The 20,834-nt window shown below is 41.7% G+C and overlaps 2 protein-coding genes across 2 annotated transcripts in view; one reads left to right on the top strand and one right to left on the bottom strand.

Moving 5' to 3' along the window:
- The window catches only part of TBC1D8 (TBC1 domain family, member 8 (with GRAM domain)), a gene marked incomplete at its 5' end in the record, with an annotated part of 35,419 nt that extends 20,112 nt beyond the window's left edge, over positions 1-15,307 (top strand). The window contains 13 exons of the mRNA XM_010016698.1: positions 601-783; positions 1,179-1,329; positions 2,179-2,393; positions 3,261-3,378; positions 7,553-7,838; positions 8,335-8,464; positions 8,765-8,863; positions 9,411-9,479; positions 10,801-11,041; positions 12,351-12,416; positions 13,033-13,122; positions 13,273-13,373; positions 14,688-15,307. Of these exons, the coding sequence (XP_010015000.1) occupies positions 601-783; positions 1,179-1,329; positions 2,179-2,393; positions 3,261-3,378; positions 7,553-7,838; positions 8,335-8,464; positions 8,765-8,863; positions 9,411-9,479; positions 10,801-11,041; positions 12,351-12,416; positions 13,033-13,122; positions 13,273-13,373; positions 14,688-15,149 (2,211 nt within the window). The remainder of the gene's footprint in view (positions 1-600; positions 784-1,178; positions 1,330-2,178; positions 2,394-3,260; positions 3,379-7,552; positions 7,839-8,334; positions 8,465-8,764; positions 8,864-9,410; positions 9,480-10,800; positions 11,042-12,350; positions 12,417-13,032; positions 13,123-13,272; positions 13,374-14,687) is intronic.
- An 835-nt stretch (positions 15,308-16,142) lies between these two features.
- RPL31 (ribosomal protein L31) lies at positions 16,143-20,784 on the bottom strand. The gene is made up of 4 exons (XM_010016697.1): positions 20,673-20,784; positions 18,599-18,724; positions 16,820-16,932; positions 16,143-16,288 (listed from the first exon to the last, which is right to left on the bottom strand). Exons 1-4 carry the CDS (start codon positions 20,777-20,779, stop codon positions 16,257-16,259), a joined length of 378 nt encoding a protein of 125 aa, XP_010014999.1. The 5' UTR covers positions 20,780-20,784; the 3' UTR covers positions 16,143-16,256.
- Positions 20,785-20,834: the final 50 nt, after the last annotated feature.

The following is a 20,834-nucleotide window of genomic DNA, read 5'->3' as shown; positions in this document are numbered from 1 at the left end:
GGGCTGAACAGCCTGTCTTCTATTAGCTAATGGGCAGTTACAGAGAAGATGGAGCCATAGACTTCTTGGAGGTGCCAGCTGAAAGATGGGCGGCAACAGTCCCAAAATGTAGCAAAGGAAAGTCCAAATAGATGAAAAGAGAAGGATTTCCCCTCAAGGGTGGGCAGAGCTGGACCAGGCTGCCCAGAGAAGCTGTGGATTCCCCTTGCTTGGAGCTACTCAATGCAAGTGGACACAGCACCCAGCAACCTGGTCTGAGGGGGCCCTGCTTTGAGCAGGGGGTTGAAAAAGATGGTGTGTGTCCCCCTGACCTAAATCGTTCTCTGATTCTGTTTTCATACCCTAACTGAAGTAGAGGATTGTTTGGTAGCTTGTCATCAAGGACTCTCAGAGTTTACTAACAACCTCTCTTTCATAGGAACAGCCCTTTTCCTGATGTACACATGATTGAGAATTTGTATGAGGTCCTGAGGAAGGCCTTTCCTCCTGAAAGGTTTTGATGCAAAAGGCAAAGGCTAACCCATCTGTGTGTTAAAGATAGTTGAGGATGTAGTTCTTAGCCACTTCCTCAGTCATTACCACTTTGATCCTGCATTGCAGAACAGTCCTGCCTTTGGATCCACGTGCACACTCAGGGACAGTGAGCCTGTGCGTCTGGGATCAGAGGCTTCACAAGGCAAGGAGAGAAGCGAATGTGGAAAGGACAGCAGTTATTTGCTTAATGCAGAAGCACTGAGATCAGACTTCCATCAATCAGGAATAGTAGGCCTGGATTTTGGAAAGGTATGTAACATTTGGGGGGAAGTGGTAGGGGTTGGTGGTTTGGGGTTTTTTTGTTTGTTTTTTTAAATCTGGGGTGACATTCAAACATACTCATTTTTAGTAAAATGAACTCTGTTTTGGCTGCAGAAATTAGATATGGGATAATGGCTTTTCCATTTGCTTGGAGTTTTTTCTTTTCCCTCCTCATTTCTTTCTCATAAATATTTATATTTGTTTCTCCCTGTGTGGTGAATTGAATATGCAAAATGGGGAAGGTTGTAGTCCTTAGAGCAGACTTCCCATTCCCGCTGGTAATGGAAGTACCCTGTGGCATTTCTAATACGCAAAATGTTTCTGTTTACCAGTTCTCACATGCACGTGATTTGTTCTTTTAAACTACACCTTCTTGTTCCCAGTCTAGGGAGCAAATCAAGGAGAGCCTGTGGGATGACCATTTTGTAGAATATGGCAGAACTGTGTGCATGTTTCGCACAGAGAAGATTAGAAAACTTGTTGCTATGGGAATCCCTGAATCCTTAAGAGGCAAACTCTGGCTGCTCTTCTCAGGTGGGCAAGCTTAGAAATGTTGTCCGTTGGCATCGTCTGATTCTGAACATGGCAAAACCTTTAGGCAGGAAATCCAAGAGCAATTAAATGTGGTTGTACTGTGGTACTGCTTATAGGAGTGAGATGACCTGAACTGAACTAGTAAGTGCAAGGAAGTGCCTAGGTAGATCTGCAAAAACATCTCTCAAGATGACATGACATAATGTGCAGAAGAACTGAAATAACATCTTCTTCATCCACATAATTTAAAATTAACATCATGGTTGTGTAAAATCATCTTCAGGCAGTAATTAGATTGTAGCATAAATATTGATTTAACCCTAGGCTAATCAAATTATTGCAAAATAAGGGCATCTGAAAGCCAGCAGTCCTGCTCCTGCTTCTTGTTGAATGTTGAAATAGAAACTAGAGGTGGAAAAACCCACTCTCTTTCATACACAGATCTGGCAGAGCCAGAATGTGCCTACAATATGATCTCAAGTTTAGTCCTTAATCCAGTATATGACATATTCATACATTTGTAAAAGGTGGTGGTTTTCCTCCTTGGAGGGTGTGAACGGTGCTGAGTACATTTCTCCCAGTAATATTCTCTGCTGGGGAAGTTTCCTGCTCAGTGTCAGTATTAAGGTGTTTTGAATGATGTTGTGTCATGTAAGCTTTGCTAATATTGATCTTGTATTCTGTTAGGCTTTATTTCTTTCACTGGTCTGGAGATTTCACTAAATTCACAAACCCCGGGGAAAACCATCTGGCCTATATCCTTTTGAGCAGTAATTCCCACAACACCAAGTTTAGCATCGTCCTAATCCACTTTGTGTTTTCCTCTTTCTCTCTTCCTGCTGCCTTTAGATGCCGTGACAGACCTTGCCTCGCATCCTGGTTACTACGTACATTTGGTGGAGGCGTCCATGGGCAAGTGCTGTATGGCAACGGAGGAGATTGAGCGTGACCTCCACCGCTCGCTTCCTGAGCACCCGGCCTTCCAGAGCGAGACGGGGATAGCTGCCTTGAGGAGGGTGCTCACAGCGTACGCGCACAGGAACCCCAAAATAGGATACTGCCAGGTGAAAACCCCCCAGCGGGATAACGCTCATTGCTTCTTTAGCTCTTTCCTCTCTCCCAGTTTTATCGTACTCTTGAGAGTATTTTTAATGGTGGTTTTGATAAATAATGTCCTGTTTGCTACGAAAAGACATAATTTTAGCTGTTATATATAACTTACTCTGAAAAACAAGTGCATAGGCTTAACAAAAGGCTTTGGCTTAACTCAAGTATTCCCTTAGCATTTTGCAAACTGCATTTAGAGTTTAAGAAGGGGAAAAAAATTGTTTCTGATGCTTCTCTTTGTTCAAAAGTGTGTTTCTTGCACAATACTTAGAGACAGTGCAAAGTAAACTGATCTGCATAGATGAGATTCATGTAGAGCACTGGAGCAGAGGTTTTAGGAACTGAAGTTCTGCCTCTTTCTTCCCAAACTGATGACAAATTACAAAAGTACTTTGCCCAGCTGGACAGCTAAAATAATAACTTTACCTTCTGTTCAGCTCTCTGAATTCTGATTGACATCAGACTGGTCATGCAGGAAGGAGGGGAAAGCAGCCCTGAGAAATCTTACGCTATCAATCAGTTGCCTACTTTTTATTTGGGCAAATCCAGTCCTCTGCTTTTCTCCACTGTCTCCTATTGCTCTTATGAAAAGCAATGTACATAAGCTTGAAAAACTTGTTATGTCAGTGGGTTGCAATTATATGTTTGCTGTCTGTTACCTTTTTCTTGCTGTTTTGCTGTTCAGGTTTTTTTGGTGGCTCTTTTTTTTTCAGTTTACATCATGTAAGGCTACTTTTCTTTCTTTAAAAATAGCCACAATGTAGCTTTTGTCAGTAGGATTTGCTCTCACTAACAAATCCCCTGTTCTTGTTTGCCCTTGTAAGTCTATGAACATTTTGACCTCCGTGTTGCTGTTGTATGCCAAAGAGGAAGAAGCCTTTTGGCTGCTGGTTGCTGTGTGTGAGCGAATGCTGCCGGATTACTTCAATCACCGAGTGATAGGTGAGCTCATGTCTCTCTTCTTGCTAACTGGGAAGGGGCAGCTGAATGGCATGGAGGTGAGTGAAATAATCAGGGTCTCCTGAGATCCAGAACCCACAGGTGAGGTGGTCCATTGACTTGTGCAGTGTGGACAGCGGCGGTGGCTGCTCAGGTTCCAGCTAGGGTTGGTTTTGGTTTGAAGGGTTTGAACTGCAAGAACTATAAATAATGTGCTCCATTTTACAATTTGCCTTTGTTTTTTTCCTGTTGGTCAGAAGGCAGTGATGCTTTTGCCTGTCAGGTAAAAATAGAAGAGCTTGCATGTCTTGGTTAGGTGTGAGTGTTCAGTATTGGAGACTCAAGCTGTTTTAAGGTGAACCTAGGAAAGATCTGCTAGGGTAGGTATTTCTGATCTGACCTGAGTTGCCTGGCTGCTGGAGTAATACAGACTTGCATCTGAACTGGCCCTTTGCAATGAAAGCTGATAAAAAACCGTCTGAATGTGAGATGCTGCATATAGAACAAAGCCCAGTCCTTCTGCAGTCTGTGCCTTCTAGTGCATGTGCTATGTCTCCTGTTATTTGCAATGCAACTATTTTTAAGACTTGTGCAAAGTCTGGCTTCCTAATGCACAGAAAGAGAAGAGCTGAGCAGCTTGAGGCAGTCATTTCAGGTATGCATACAAGAAGGAGTTTGTTCTTTGTCATCATTTTACTTCCTTTTCTTACACAAATGTTTGATAGCTTATTCTCTTTTTAATGCTAACCTTGAGCTACTCTTAACTCTTTAGCTACTCTTTAGTGTCTGCTGTTACACCGTCGCTGGAGCAAAGGGAGGGAGCAGGGTCAGTTAGGAGGTGGCGACAGGAGGAAATCCCTGGCAGTAGTGGTTCTAGGAGCTAGAAATGCTGTAGGCGCTCGTGCTGCCTGGGGAGAGGGAGAAGACATCTGAGTTATCAAATCTTTTGCTTGGAGCATGGGATTGTTATACCTCCCTCCTGACACTATGATGCTGCAATTAATGTCTTGTCACTGAGCTGGCAGATAAGGAAAGTTAAAGCAGAGTTATTCCAAAGTTAGCTGGATGCGTAGGGGATTTTGTGGTGCTTTGAATGCCATTCGTATTTTCCAGTTATGGATTGGGCACTGTAACTATCCCTCTTGTCAGCATTTTGGTTCCTGTTTCCAAATGTGACTTTAAACTGCTATCTTGATGACTTACTTCCATGTTTGTCTGTCTGCTTCCTTGATTAAAAAAGAAACACAGCTTTATCTGTCCTTGTTCATTTCTAGATATCATCAGCCTGCCTTTAGTTACTGATAACTTTGGTGCTTGCTGGGTTATTGCCCTTAAGTAACATTCTCCACACCCAAACTTGAGTTATCCCATTTGGCTGGCCAAATTGCTGCCCTGAATTGTACTTAATTTTGGTTTTGTATCTTGCCTGTTACTTGCCATGGCTACAGCCTACACTGTTTTGAGTGCTGACAGTCTTTGTCATCCTGTCTGTTTTCTTGTCCTCTGTACCCAAAGGAAAGATTACTGTGACAGTGTGAAGAGCCAGGGGCTTCAGGTCAGAAGTTCCCCTGCTCCCCCCAGTCGATGAGCAGCAGTGTAGTTCTGCAGCATGGTTGCTTCACTAAGCAGTTATTTCTGCAGCTGTGATTTATCCTAGAGCTTGGTGTGCCCTAATCAGTGCTACTGATCTTCTTCCCTCTGCCCCTCCTCTGGTTCCTGTTGCTTGAGTTAGTGTTCTTGGCTTTGCATTTCAGTTGACTTTCTTTTTTGATTTGCAATCAGCTTTTGTCTAAATTTTGTGTTGTTTCTTCCTGCATAATACTTCCAAGACCCAACTTTTCCTCTTTGCACTGCCAACACTGTTGTCCAAGTTTTGATCTCTATAAATTGGGTGATGTCTGACCTTGCTGCCTGTCACTGTGCTTTTCCTCTTCAGTGTCAGCCAGTAATCTGTACAATCAAAACAGCTACTGAATTAATGACCTTGGTTATAACAGGCCTTCTTAGCTCTATCTTCTCTTGGGCCTTTTCTTTATGACATTCAAAATCTTCTATTTATTTTTAATAATTTTTGCTTTCAAAATGTAGGCAATTCAGTCCTACTCAGCCTTTTTATTACATGATCATCTTCTTCCTTCACCCTTGCCAGCTATGACCAATCTGTCTTTTCAGAAGTCTTTTCATCATTTCACTGCTTGTAAATGGGAAACGCCTGCAGGCAGGGCTGGCACCCATTATATTCTTATTCAGGAATTCCCTCTGTCCTCCTTTCTGCAATGCATAGAGAAAATTATAAACAGATAAAGATAGAAACAAGTTATACTTGGGTCAAGAGTGGTGGCAAAGGTCATGCATATCCTATTCTCATGTTACCATGGCTTTTCCATCCTCTACATAAACCAGCAGTCAATCTTACTCTACTTCGTCTGTTAGACTATCATCATCTTGATGTAATAATTCTTGAAACACTGAAAATCTAATTTAATTTCTCTGATTTGCCTTTTCAGTCTTGGAGATGTCATTTAGTTTGCATTTTGGGTCATCAGTTTTTAAATGGATACCCTGGTATTTTTCTACCTCATCATGGTTTCATGCTATAGTATGTTAGAAATTCAATTGCTCAGATTTCATGGTTTCTGGGAGCCTAATGAAAAGGTGGGCATAAAAGTAACTTTGCATACACCTGCTTGACTTTCATCTACAGTGTCAACACTTAATTATAGTAAGATCTATAAAAGATCTGGGCAGCATTGCACATTCCTTTTAAACCTCTGATTTTGCTAGTGCTGCCTAAGTCTGGTGTGATCTTTTTATATGTGTCTGCCTATTGTCTCTGGCTTCCTTCAAATACCCCTAAGCCAGCTCAATCTTTTGGATCAATATTAACTATGGCTATTAAATTATTTGTATTAAGCTTGTTAAAAAAACCCCAAACAAAACCTGCCCTCTGTTGAGTAACCTCAGTCTGTTTTCTCCTCTATTTTCTTTACCTTTTTATGACATGAGGAGGCTTTCTCTTCAAAGCAAAGCACCGTGCATGATGTGTTTCTCAAGAGCTCTTTGCATGTCCCTGGGCACTTATTTTTCATTTGTGGTGCTGTAATGTTTGTTCAGTCACCAGCAGAAGCTCTTTGTGGCTTGATGTGCAAAGTTCTAAGACAGAGGAATGTCATAGCTGGTTTTTTTTTATGATTTGGATGCAAAGCCGAAAGATGCTGGCTGTCTGCCATGAATTGTCTAGGTTATATTCTACTTTTGGACCCCAGAAGTTTTGAGTGATAAGGGAATATATGTCTCTGGAATTTCATAGTAATTAAAGTTGTCTTCTAGTATCAGCAGAATATGGACTATGAGAAAGAAATGAAGTAACTTGAAAGGAAAGAAAAATACTCGAAAAGCTAACTGCATTTTGTACTTGAGAATATTTTTAACTTGTAGTGTTTTCAGTTAAAGCCCCTGATGTGGCATATCTGGTTTGTAGACACAGGCCACTTCAGCAATATGAAACTATATTGATTCTACAATAGCTGCTGACAAAGCAGGACTGAGCTAGTAGCTAAAGCAGAGCAGAGATCTGCTCCTTTTGGAAACAGGAATGCTTGTGTCTGGGCATTGCAGAAATCCTTTGTTCTTTATATATAGATATATATGAGTATATGTTTATATCTGTGCGTGTATTTATGTGTAAATATTTTTCTTCCTGCTTGGTATGTGTAGCCATATCTGGATTTCCATCTTATATATTTTTCACTTAGAACAAAAGCTCCACTGCCTGCTTGCTTGAGTACATACCCTAGAGAGGAACGTCTTATTTTCATTGCGTAGATCCCAAGTTGAAAAGTAAAACACTTTAAGATTGCTTTTGCTAGCACTTTATTATTCTGTGCACTTTTAGCCAAAACCAACAGCTCTGCTATTACTATTTCATTGCACTGTAAAGGCACTTAGGAGAATCAACACAGTCTTTTTGCAGGAAGTTGTACAGTAAGGATTATGGACATGAGGGTTGGGGCTGAGATCACAGCAGGAGGAAAATGGGATTTTTCATTGTAGGTGTGTGCATATCTTGTCAGTTTAAGTTTTAAGAAGGTCTTGCATTGATAGTTGACAGCAATCATTGGCTTTAAAGAATTTTTTTCCTGTGTCAGTCCTGGCTAATACTGTTTCTGACTTGCAGGTGCTCAGGTAGACCAGTCGGTGTTTGAAGAGCTTATAAAAGAGCAACTTCCAGAGCTGGCTGAACATATGAAGGACCTGACAGCCTTAGCTTCCATCTCTCTTTCGTGGTTCCTTACCCTTTTCCTTAGCATCATGCCCCTGGAAAGTGCTGTGAATGTTGTGGACTGCTTTTTCTATGATGGGATCAAAGCTATTTTCCAGCTGGGCTTGGCCATATTGGAAGCCAACGCTGTGGATCTGTGTAACAGCAAGGATGATGGGCAGGCCCTGATGATCCTGAGCAGGTATGGCTGGGCAGGAGCACTCCTTCCATTATGGCCTATTCTGCCATAAACCAGGCTTTTGGGTGCCATTGACTCTGTAGGCACCAGCAAGGCCCTCCGTGTTGCCTTGCTGCTCTGCTGCTTTCAGTGTCTGCCTTAAACAATGAACTTCGAACATGGACGAGTAGATGTCCTGTGACATTTCCTGGCAGCGCCAAGACATGCACTGACTGCGTCAATGTGCAGTATTTACTGCTGCTCTTCATGCCTTCCCTAGAGTGACGTGCTTCCTGCTCCAGACTTCAAGGAGACAGAAGTTTTCTTCCTTGGGCTGCATTTAGTCATTTGGCTGGCTTGCCGTTCCTCAGATGAGTAATCATTAAGGCATTTTTGAAAACCCTAGCAGCCCTAAACCCAATTTATTTCTAAGTCTGAGGCGTAAGACTTGTTTGCTTATCTATACAGAGAAAAGCAAAGTGCAGAGTAATCTGTGTTGCTTCTGTTTTTTTCCCTTCAGGTTTTTAGAACATGTCAAAAATGAGGAAAGCCCTCTGCCACCTATTGGTAACCACCATGCATTCTTCAGTGACGACCAAGAACCCTCTCCAGTGACTGAAATAGCTAACCTGATTCATGACTCCTATGAGGTAAAATACTGCTCCATGTTGACTGGTCAGTTAAGTTTGAGTTTTAAAAAAGAAAAAGGTTAAATTCAACATGGATGTTTTGAAAGTTAATACACATTTTACAGATTGCTTGACTAAGTGCTCAAATGGACAAGGCTAAGTGTGGTATAAACACTTACACTGACATATCAGTTAAAGACTGAGTATGCTTTTTCCTCATAAAATACTTTAAATACCTTAAAAGTTTGATTTCCAGTAAATAAGGAACACGAATATCATAAAATACTATTAAACTAATAAACTTCTGTTCCTCCCATGTAGAAATTTGGAGACCACTCTGTGGCACAGATAGAGCATATGCGCTACAAACACCGAATCCGTGTCCTGCAGAGCCACGAAGACACAACCAAGCAAAATGTGGTGAGCAGGGTATTGTTTTAACTGAGGTAGCTTAACATCTCCTCTCTGGAGGCAGATGGCTTTCATTTTGTAAAAGGCACCACCAGATCTGGAAAAAGCTCTTTCCTGGTGATGCTGATGGGTTTGGTTTTACTTTTGTGGCCACATGCACTATTTTCTAGGGTGGCATTAACGTTATGAAGGCTTTAAACAGTAGGAACAATGGCAGAACCGTCCAGCCCCAGTACCTTGTCTCTGACCATGGCCGTAGGCAGATGCCCCGGGGGTGTCAGAAGAGAGCACGCCTCATGCGATGGTTCCCTGGCCTCCTGTGACCTGTAGCTTAGGGACTTCCTGTCTTTGTTTCTAACAGGCCTTGGGAGATTTCTTTTTTCATAGATCTATCCAACTTGTGAACCTAAAGAAGGGGGAAAAGTTGCAAAGATTTTTCAATACTGTGGTTTTCAGCTGTACGTAAAAACAGTCTCTGTGGGGCTCATGGGCCTGCCTGTGTCAGTGATGACGGGGGAGAAGAATTGTCATTAACATGATTTTCTTTATTTTTAAGCTCCGAGTTGTCATCCCAGATGTTTCAATTCTTCCTGAAGATTTAGAGGAATTGTATGACTTATTCAAGGTTGGTGTCCCTGAGAAGTAGGGGATGCACCTACTGGAGCAGTGCTGCCTTGGACCTCATGTCCTCTGCCACAGCAGTACTACTTGGGTGGGATCTTGGCATTTTGTCCTTTCTGTGGCTGCCTACTGTTAACGAGGAACAGCAATGTACTGATCCTTCAAAAGAGACTTGCTTTAGTTTTCTTTCTAACTTGTTGCTTGGAAATGGTCCATAAGAAATTAGGTTCTGGTAACTTTCACACGCAGAATAAATTAAATGTGTAGCTCTGCTCACTCTGCTCAGCAGTATGTTTACGTCCTGCTCTCTTAATGCTCCTTAAAGGTAGACTCTGTCTTCCATGGGGGAAAATATCCCTTCAAACTTGCGTCTTTGCTGATTCCAAATTTTCTAATGGCTTAATTTAAGGTTTTTTTAGAATTAAAAGCATTTTCTATTTCCATTCTTTTCTGTCAAGCTGATGTTTGAAATAATTATTATAAAAAAGTTATTTGGAGACAGGGACATCTAAGCTTATACAACTATACTTGATTTAGAGGTCCAAGCATGTAATTATCACCCTTTATGGACCATTTCTTTTGTGTATTTTTCATAGCCATAAATACTAGGTACTGAGAATATGACTGTGGTATGTTCTTAGTTACGCAGCTCTGTGGTTAAGAGCAGCAGTATCCTCCCTCTATTAGTGGTTGTAAGATGCTGCTGCTGGGGCTTGCTTTTCAGTGCTTCCCTCCTGCTCCTTGCTGCTCTGGTCTTAAGCATGGTCTGGCTTGCACTCCTCCCCTTTCCTCAGTTCAGTTCTTGGTGGTGGTTCCTTTTTCATTAGCTCCCTTGCTCCCCTAGGACAGCTCATTTTGTTAGGACTCGTCATTTTCCATCAGCCTGTCCCTAAGGGAAGACTAATAGGTACGGTATCCAAATGGAGAGGTCTGAGAGAGAATGAGTGAGCAGGTCAGACCTGTATAATACTTACTCTGAATTTGCTCCGACCCTCTGTACCTCTGGTTGCTTACAGACATCTTGGGCCAGATGTGGCTAACAGAGTTTCAGTAGTCTGCAGTGAATTTCTTCCAAGAATCTGCTGTGTCTCCCTTCAAATTTATTAAATATCCGTTGGAAATCGTAAGAGCACCTGGCTGCTTTAATTAAAGATTTGCTTTTTCTCACAGGAATGGTCTTAGCATCATTCTAACACCTCACACAAAGAGAATGTTGAGCATTTCCAGTGTACTGTGATGCAAATCAAAGCCTTTTTCTGCTGGTTGTACTCACTCTTGATACTGCACAAAATAACTCCACCTCTCCCACCTCTGATTTCTCCTAGAGGGAACATTTAATAAGGTGTTACTGGGAAACGACGAGCCCAGTCAGCGAGCGACACGACCCCAGCAGACCGTACGCCGAGCAGTACCGCATCGATGCCCAGCAGTTCGCCAACCTGTACAGGCTGGTCTCGCCCTGGACCTGTGGGGAGCACACCGATGTCCTCGCCCAAAGGACTTTCAGGCTCCTGGATGAGAACATGGACAGGCTGATTGAATTCAAGGGGCTTGCCAGCTGCTTAGGTATCCACTCCCCTCTGGGCTGGGAGGTAGGGACAGCAGGGGGTGGGCACATGGGTGAGACATGGATGTATAAAGTGCCATTCAGCTGGCAGGGGAGGATGCAGGCAGATGGTTTTCTTGTGCTTGTAATTAGCCTAGTCAGTGACCTTTACTAATTTTTTTGTGTTCCAATCACCTGAAGTTGATTAGATTTCAAAGACAGCCTAAGGACAGGATTGAATATTCATAGAATCACAGAATGGTTTGGGTTGGAAAGGACCTTAAGATCATCTAGTTCCAACCCCCCTGCCATGGGCAGGGATGCCTTCCACTAGGCCAGGTTGCCCAAGGCAGTGTATTAAAATCATTTGGGTCTGCATGGAATGCTAAGAAATCCTCTCTACAGCATTGTTGTTCTCAGTATACCTCTTCGTAACTGCTTCTTGAAGATTTAATCTTACACAACAGACTGCTCTTCGCCTTGTATGTTCAGAACAAGCTGAACAAAAAAATCTGGCCAGCAGAGATGGAGAGCTGTGCTAGGGTTGGTCTTGAGGCCAGCAGCTGCTCTAATGAGATGAGGCTGCCCATCCCAAAATCCAGCTGAAGAAGAAAGTGCCGCATCATAACTGTTGCCTGACCCCAAGTGAAAAAAAAATCTCTACCAACATTCAGAGCTTCAGTAAATATCAGCAAATCCGTATTTGCACCAGTTATGCTTTTTAGAGCTTTCTGATGTGAACCAAGGCACCCTGTATTACACTGTTATTTGATTTTGATTCTTAGAGGGATACAACTTTGAATGAAATAAAAAAAAAAAAAGTCCTTCACAGTATTCCAGTGCACTTGAAAGTTTAGAATCTGAACAGATGAATTCTATTACATGTGAAGTAGTTTTCTCCTTTGGGCTTGTGCTATAGAAGAGCAAGAAGGGATGAAGGGGAGAAATGTTAAGAATATGGTGGCCCCAAAGGGAATTTTCTGCCTCTCCCCTCTCACGTTGCTGTTAATCTGTGGCAGCAAACAGCCTTTGCTAGATTCCCTGCCATCCTTCTTGGTATTTTTAGCCAATGCTGAAGCTCCATAGGGTTAGGTACTCCCAGTCTATTTGACAAGAACAAAGACCAAACCAGATGGCTCTCACCTGCTGTTCCTCATTGACAAGCACAACTTAAAATATTCCAATGTAATATATTGGCCATATGTTTTAGTGTATTGTCCATACAAACAATTCTCTTTTGTACACACAGAGATGCCTGATTTATTTTAAATTGTGGAAGCAAATGCTCTGGTCCCACTTCCTTTTGTTCTTTTTTTTTTTTCCTTGCAGATGTTATGTATAATGGAGAAATGAATGAAAAGATAAAGTTACTATACAAGCTGCATATCCCACCGGGTAAGAATTCTAAAAGGGAAGGCATACCTCAGGTTCCAAAAAGAAATCTCTTGCTTAAAGCTTTTGGGAAAAGGCTGCTTAATGAAGAACCCCATCTTGTTTCCTTCAGCTGGGAGCATATAGGATGTGCATTCGTAATGTGCATTTTAAAAATTACTCCAGTCAAAACCTTTTTGGATTAGATTTATAGATATATAATGTCAAGGCTCACATCTGCTGCATTCAGAGATAATCTGCAGCCAATTATACCATTACTTCCAGGCAAAATGTGAACTGAAATAGTGTTTTTGGGTGGCTTTGTACTCCATGTACAGTAGAAATCTCTTTATCACATCTTGATCCAGCTTTGATGAGGTGACAAAATTCCGTGGTAGTTTCTCTGTGCAAAGTTTTTAATTAAATGTGCCATTCTTGGCAAACTTGAGACTCTCACTGCAGCACCAGTCTGTCTTGCAGTAACATCATTTTACAGTAGGATTTAATTAAGTGCTGTTTAAAAACATCCTGGCCCAATTATTTTGCTTTCTTCAAATATGCAAAGTTAAAAAGCACGAATAACCATTATGCAGCATTTGAGGGATGAATCATTACATTTGTCACTTTTTTTTTTGGATAGCTCTCACAGAGAACGAACGAGACAGTCAGTCACCATTGAAGAATCCTTTGCTGTCAACTTCAAGACCACTAGTCATTGGAAAATCAAATGGTATGTCCAAAATGGTTCCCAAATGCATGTCCATATAGGAGAATCAACTTTCCACTTGTTAACCCTGTATCATCTCTGCTCTCTTGAAATTTGAAATGTCTACTCCAGTGACTTGAAAACTAATTCTTTTTTGTGTCTGCTCCAAAAAAGGCGATGCAGTAGATTACCAGAAGCAGTTGAAGCAGATGCTGAAGGATCTCGCCAAAGAAAAAGATACTAAAACTGAAAAAGAATTGCCAAAAATGAGCCAGGTACGTGCCTTGGAGGCTGTAGTTTGTTTTTACAGAAATGGAGAGTACTCAAAAATGCAATGACTGAATACAGCAGTTCAGCTCCTCCTGAGAAAGCGTAACTTTGGCCTGAGCTTAGAGTCAGTCCTTTAGATGTAGAGGATCAGGCTCCTCTCATCCAGAGCGCAGGTGTTTAAGGACTCTTGAGCTACCTTTCTAGCAGCTCCCTCTGCTCAGACTGGCTGGTGAATAGAAAGAATTTCACTGACCCACAGCGTAACAGGCTGGAAAACAGGCTCATGCAGCCTGGAAAAAGCCCTCCTCCTAAACCCAAAGAATTCCTGAGAATGAATACTGCTGTTCTGTCTTCCCTGGCTCCCTCTCCACCTGACTGCTGTAACTGTTTTCTTAGTCCACTACCAACTGAGACTTGCCCTGTCTTAGCCATGCATACTTAGAACTGCATGAAGGAAGAAAAACAGCTTAAGGCTCTCATCATCTTACCATCTCCTCCCTAATGCTAGTAGAGCTCTGTGTATGCTGTTGGCCTAACAAAACCTGCAGGGAAAAGGGTCCTGAAATAGTAAAACAAATGTAGGGACATGCAAAGAAAGGTGGGGCTATACCCAGAACCCCTCTGTGCTGGTGTTGCTAAATAAAGTTTAAATGGATGGCATGTACCTAAGCTGTCAGCTCAGCAGGGACACATAAAGGGCATTGCTTGCTTCTACTTCCTGCAGTCCCTTTCACCCTGAATTACCCATCCTATGATTGTATGAATCTTGGGGACTGACAAATTTCCTAACAGGATATGGAAGCATCCTCTCTAGCCTGATAATCATCTGTGATGGGTGTGCAATGGAAGGAGAGGAAGGGGTTGGGCAGGGAAAATGTCTGAATTTTGTTAGTAGAAGAGTTGGGGAAAGATGGGAGAAACAGCAGAAGAGAAGCTGCTTGCAGGCCTGTGCATGGCTGCTTTGGTTGCAACTCATTCTTTGTAACAGCCACTGGTTTCCCACCAGTAATGGATTGTATTCCTTGCCTTGTATCTCACCTGCCCTTTGGACACCTGGGAGGCCCTGATGTCCTGCATCAAGGCATCAAAAAAAGCTTTTCTGCTGTTCCCTTTTTATTTGCAGCAACAAGGTTTCCTAGTATCTGTGGGTTGAAATCCCTTCACTAGCATTTCTTTAAAAGCAGGCAGGAGTTATAAATCAGCATATAAATGTACATGGCATTCTGCCTGCCTTTGGAGTACCGTGCCCTCGCCTGACTCCTATGCTTAGTTACCCACAACCTGGCTGTTCAGTAGTTTGTGTTGTCAATCCTTTACAGAGGGAGTTCATTCAGTTCTGCAAAACCTTGTACAGCATGTTTCACGAAGATCCAGAGGAGAACGATTTGTATCAAGCCATTGCCACTGTAACCACACTGTTACTTCAGATTGGAGAAGTAGGACAAAGAAGCATCAGCCTGGGGAGTGGATCAGACCAGTTCACTGAGGACTTGCAGCCCGAGGCCTCTGCTTTAGACCAGGATGCTGTTTTTACTGACACTGTGAAGACCCCTCACAAAGACTCTCAACCTTCCCCTGTGACTGAAGGGGACTGGACTGTCTCTTTTGAACACATTTTAGCATCTCTCCTGACTGAACAGTCATTAGTTAACTTCTTTGAAAAACCCTTAGAACTGAAGCCAAAACTTGAGAACGCAAAGTTAAATCAATATAATCTCAAAACAAATGGAATGAGCTGCCAGTCACGGGGGGAACATACAAAACTAAACACACAGTCATAGCAAACCCATCAAAACTGAAATGCACTGAAGTAATGCCAAAGCACATACTGTAAAAGGCTTTCAGTTACCAGTGGACTTTTGATAAACAATTTATTGGTCTGTGGTTTTCAGTTTAAGAGCTTTAAAAGCTAAAGGGTGTATAGGTTTGTTTTGTGCCAATGATTTGTTATAATTATGTTCTTGTTTCGAATGTCAAAGGAAACATCTGTCTACAGTGTGAAGACACTGAGCCCTCTTCCGCACTGGGAGAGGAGGAGCTGGCTCCTGTTGTCTTTTTTTTTCAAATGGGAAAACACTTCTCAGCTACTGTCTGCAGTTTGTTTGGGTTGCCTTTTTTGCACTAATACTGAAAACTGTTTCAATGCTGGTAATTGAAACTATTTTAATATATTTGATTGTATTCCAATTTGTACGTCTTGCTGAAATGTTAAGTGTACATGGACTGTGCTTCTGATGTTGGTCTGTGAAAACATGCACTTTTCAATAAACCCTTTTTGTACTAGACTTGTATTAACAGTATTTATTGATTTATGGAAGCAAGTGCCTTTGGTCTCTACTTCATTAAACCAATTCCCTGAGCTAGCGTGCTCACAATTAATTCACTGGTTGCAAGGCCACGTTTCAGTGCAGAGCACACACCTGCTCCAGAGAAGCTCACTGATTCTGTCTAGGAGACCAGAGCAGGACTAAATACACGAGTTTACTTTATCCACAAGAGATTACATGTATGAAGTATTAATCTAAATTTTGGGGGCTGGGGTTGTTGTTTGTTTGTTTGTTTTAAACAAACTTGTCCTTAACTTAAAATAGCTGTGTAGGAGCTCTTTAGTCCCACAGGAATGAAACACAACCACTAGGACTTTGCCACCCACATAGGAACACTGACATCTCTTCCTTAATTCCATATCTAACAGAAGTCTACAGTACCTTTAATTAAGAAAATTACATCATTATAGACAAGCCCAAAGAACCCAAGAAGATACTTTAAGATATTGTCACCTGCTCAACTCAATGTTTCATGGATGACAGCTTGAAGAGACTGGGCAATAAAAGAACCAATTTAGGAATAAACTTTCTTTTTATCCTTTTATTGTAATGAAAATCAGTTTAATTTTCATCCACATTGACTGTCTGTAGACCTGCAAAACAAGAAACTGTGTCACCACCTACTGCTAGGACAATTCCCTTTATGTACGCACACCTCCACAAGAAAGCGCAGATACAGTTTCAAAGCCAGTCTGCTGATCCCCTTCTGAAAAAACATGCTACATAGGCAAGTACTTCACCAAAAGCTTCATGTTAAAATAATTCTGCAAATAAGAGACTTCTCAGATGACAAGCAGAAAAGGCTCAACCTGCCTGAGCTTTTGACATCAGAGGATGGACTTTATATGGGAGAATAAACTTTAAAACTACCCTAACAACTAGGGCTAGTGGGTTTTATTCTCTCAAAATTTACATGGCTAGTTCACTAAATCCTGTATTTATTTTTTAATGCTGATGAGGCAAGCTAGCAGCCCTGTTCTCTACAGCAGAGCTAGTTTAAGCCAGCAGTTTGGTCCCTTCAGCATGCTTTTCATCTGAATTTTGCACTTCAAGAGGAGCTGTCCCACTTTGCTACTTGCTCAGAAAACATAGCACAGAGAAAAAGAGATGGCATGCAACCTCACCTTTGAATGTTGTGACTGGTACATAGGTAACCAGTGTGTATAGCTTGTTTGGTGAATCTTCATCCTCATTGCGTTTTCTGGACAAACGCACACGGATACGGTAAGGAACATTCCTAAAATAAAGAAAACAGATTAATTTTCAGTAAAATATGTACAAAAACCTCATAATCCATAGAAAAGCTTTTTGCTCCATGATTACTCTCCCCCCACCCTTCAAATTCTTAAGTTTTGCCTATTTGTGCAAAGACATGATGAGTTAATTCTGTTTCTATCTCAGCATCATAACAAGAGAAAAATCCTTTACCTTAGAGGTTGTAATGTCTGCCTTAAAGGAACTTTTTGGTTTCGTTTTTTAGTTTTGTTAAAGTGAGCAGCTAAGATTTAACTGAGGCTTGAATAAGATGAATACATAATCCAGCGGTAGCATAAAGTCAGAAGTGGATCTCCTGTCCACTACTGATCCAGGAAATATACTATGAAGATGATCATGAAACACAGTGTGGATCATCAGCAAACAGCTGTTAGTAACATTTCTTACTAGAACAGAATATATCAAGGAAAAAACCCAATTTTGATTTACTCCCTTCACGAAACAAGTCAAAAGCATTTTTCACTACTTTACTTAGATCACTGACTATCACAGTAGCTGGCCTCCTGATTTTAGCCTCTCCTGATCCTTCCAGAGGAAGGCATTTTACTTTGCATACATTATTTATTCTAACCACTGGAAAGACAAGTGTGAGGACCCCTTCCTTCACAGAATGCATTTCTATCAGCTAATGTAAGGAAGTCTTGGTTAACAGCCTCACTACTAAGCTCTGAAGATACACTGTCACCTGGTTCAATTGCTGCTTCTTCACTGCCTATGAACTGGAACACCTCAGTAGAAAGGACAAAGAATCCCTGCCCATAAGGCCCAGTAACTTAGTCCGACCTTCCCACTCTGTTTTTGAAGGAAGGGTTGGCCTAAGCACACAACTCCAGGCAAAGGACTGTAAATATGTCAGAGGACAAACTTGGGGAATCTAATTACTAGGAAACATGGTTTAAAACAAGGGTTCACATGTATCTAGCGTACCACTCACAGTATTAATCCCTATCAGTTAATCTTTTGCTATGGTTTAAGACATCCTACTCCTCACAAGGAGTCCTTCTGGACCATCTTCACACATGTCAATGCCAGACCAGCTGCCTCTGTAGCAGTAATTTAACAGACACTGTAATTTCTGCCCCCTAAACTCCTTAGCATTTGTACTCCCACAAGAAGATTAATGGCCCTATTTAAAACAAGCCTCACTGTTTCATTTTGTAATATTTCAGTATCAATTCAGCATGCTTTGAAACCTAAGCCTGTTTAGACACACGACACAAATCCCAGGTTCTTATCCTGGGACTGCAGGTATGACTAAAAAGTCATGTTTCTAAAAACTGTCTGCTGCAATAGGGATTGGGGAACTACTAAAATCATTTCCTTCCCCCTGCCTTCTCCCCCAAGCCCATGTTCCTTCTTTCCTTTGCTTTATTCTTACTAGAGGTAGGAGGAAGTTCTTTCAATTCCAGAGTTTACCAAAGCTTTGCTACAAATATGCTAAGGGAGCTGGCCAGAAACAGAGAGGTCACAGAAACTTTAGCCTGGCATGCATGCTGTAAGAAAGCAAGCATTTGCAAAGAATATGCGAATACTGGAAGTCATATACAATTTTTTTTCCAAGTCCTGTACATACACATACACAGTTACAGGTTCTTCCTCACCCAATAAGGAAAGTTTCAGAAACCTACCTTATTCCTTTAGCCCAGACTGCTTTGTTCAACCTGGTGTCAATGCGAACATCAGGAGTACCCATTTCCTTCATCGCAAATTTGCGGATCTCCTTGAGGGCACGTGGTGCTCGTTTCTTGAAGCCCCTGAGACAAATACAAGAGCCATTTCTTTAACTTTAGGAAAAGCTGCATCATAATATGACTATACCTTTACTCTGGTAGGTAGCTGTTAACCTTAATGTCTATGCCTAACAGAAACCACACACAGAATCATAGAATGGTTTGAATGTGAAGGGACCCTAAAGCTCATCTAGTTCCAAACCCCCTGCCATGGGCAGGGACACCTTCCACTAGACCAGGTTGCTCAAAGGCCCATCCAGCCTGACCTTGAACACTGTATGCAGAATAATTTCAGAAGAATTTTGCAACTGCAAGATCTCCCAGATGTTTTATTCAAACATGCTAACACGAAAACTTATCGCAATCCTATTTTAGAGACCAGAGCTTTCACAAATACTCTGAATAACAAGCTGATGAGAAAAGCAGAACAACAATAGTAACATAAACTGGACAGAACTGTTTCTGTATTGAAATAAATGGTAAAACAAAAATAATGCTATTCTGAATAATACCTTCTGCTGAACAGTATTTGATTATAGAATGAGAGAATGGTTAGGGTTGGAAAAGATCTATATAGATCCAACCACCCTGCCATGGGCAGGGACGCCTCACACCAGACCATGTCACCCCACGCTCTGTCCAGCCTGGCCTTGAACACTGCCAGGGATGGAGCATTTACCACTTCTTCGGGCAACCCATTCCAGTGCCTCACCACCCTCACTGTAAAGAACTCCTTCCTTATGTCTAACCTGAACTTCCCCTGTTGATGTTTAAAGCCCTTCCCCCTTGTCCTACCACTACAGTCCCTGTTGAAGAGTCATTCCCCAGCATCCTTGCAGGCCCCCTTCAGATCCTGGAAGGCTGCTGATAGTTACTTTCTTCACATCAGCAGGACTGCACCAATGCCACCATGAGAACAGCTTTGGGTTTTTTACAGGTATAGCTCGTCTCATGCTTGTTATAGAGAGATTCTGCACAACTGGACATTTATACTAAAAGTTACAGCTGCACTACGAGTGTTGTGCCATATGTATCATATGTGTCTGAGGTCCCACAGTGGGTTCTATTTAGTATTATTTGCACACTGCTGTTGATATTTAGTGCTGGAAATCGCAAGCGTGTGAGTGATTACAACTGAGACAAGCATTAAACAACAAGTATTGCACCCCCAAGTACTTCATGCCTAAGAAGACGATAACCCCAAAAGAAAAGCAGATAGCAGCATTATCAGTATTAAAAACAGGCTGAATTGCCATAAGCAATCAACAGGCAAGGCCAGAAAATCTTACTGCCATTTAAAAGTGCCACTGCCTCCCAACCTCATCCATGGGTTTGCAATACTGTCTTATTTCTCTCTTGTTCTAAGCCAACTTCAACATTTTCACCAATTGATTTGATTTGGATGTAATTTTCTTCTACATGACTGCAGCCATAACATACAACGAGAGTCAAAGGGAGATGCAGCTTTTCAACAAGTACCACTACATGGTTGTATGAGGTTCAACATTTTGCCAGGTAAAAAGTTACTCATCTCTGCACACAACAAGTATTGTTTAAAGCAAGTCATACGCCAATTTACACCTCACACAATTTAAGTTTTAAGCACAGAGCCAATCATTTGATGACAACAGTATTTAATTTCTAAAATTTACTATAATGGACTAAACGTTAAACTTCACCTAGGAAAGATGACAACCTGTGCATGGAGGTAAAGAGATCTGACTTCAAATTAAGTCCAGGAACATCCACAAAAAAGAAACGTGCTTGTTCCCAGAAGCCACATGCTAACTGGAGGTCTGCACAGGTACAGAGCTGCTTCCTCAGGACACAACGGTAGCACAACAGACTAAGCCATCACACATTAGCATCAGTGCCAGGAAGGATTTGTTCTCTGCCATTTAAAACCAACTGAACCCACTTCCAAACGCTACTTTATGTAAGACCCATATCACTGATAAAAAGAAGAACTTACACGCCATGGATCCGCTTGTGAATGTTGATGGTATATTCTCTAGTTACCACCTCATTGATAGCAGAGCGTCCCTTTTTCTTCTCACCACCTTTCTTTGCGGGAGCCATCTGAGCAACGCTGAAAAGCATCCATGTATGCATCAAACACAGACCCAACTTCTTC

This window comes from Nestor notabilis, unplaced genomic scaffold (genome assembly GCF_000696875.1).
Source record: "Nestor notabilis isolate BGI_N333 unplaced genomic scaffold, ASM69687v1 scaffold2796, whole genome shotgun sequence".
NCBI classification, from domain to species: domain Eukaryota; kingdom Metazoa; phylum Chordata; class Aves; order Psittaciformes; family Psittacidae; genus Nestor; species Nestor notabilis.
The sequence above is the reverse complement of the archived record's forward strand: the minus strand, read 5'-3'. Positions and strand labels throughout refer to the sequence as shown.

Excerpts from the sequence above, each read along its gene's own strand:
- RPL31 (XM_010016697.1), bottom strand. The coding sequence starts at position 20,779 with ATGGCTCCCGCAAAGAAAGGTGGTGAGAAGAAAAAGGGACGCTCTGCT. Across the intron at positions 16,933-18,598 it reads GTCTGGGCTAAAGGAATAAG|GAATGTTCCTTACCGTATCC; the intron begins GTAGGTTTCTGA and ends TCTTTATTTTAG. Across the intron at positions 16,289-16,819 it reads ACCAGTCACAACATTCAAAG|GTCTACAGACAGTCAATGTG; the intron begins GTGAGGTTGCAT and ends CTTGTTTTGCAG.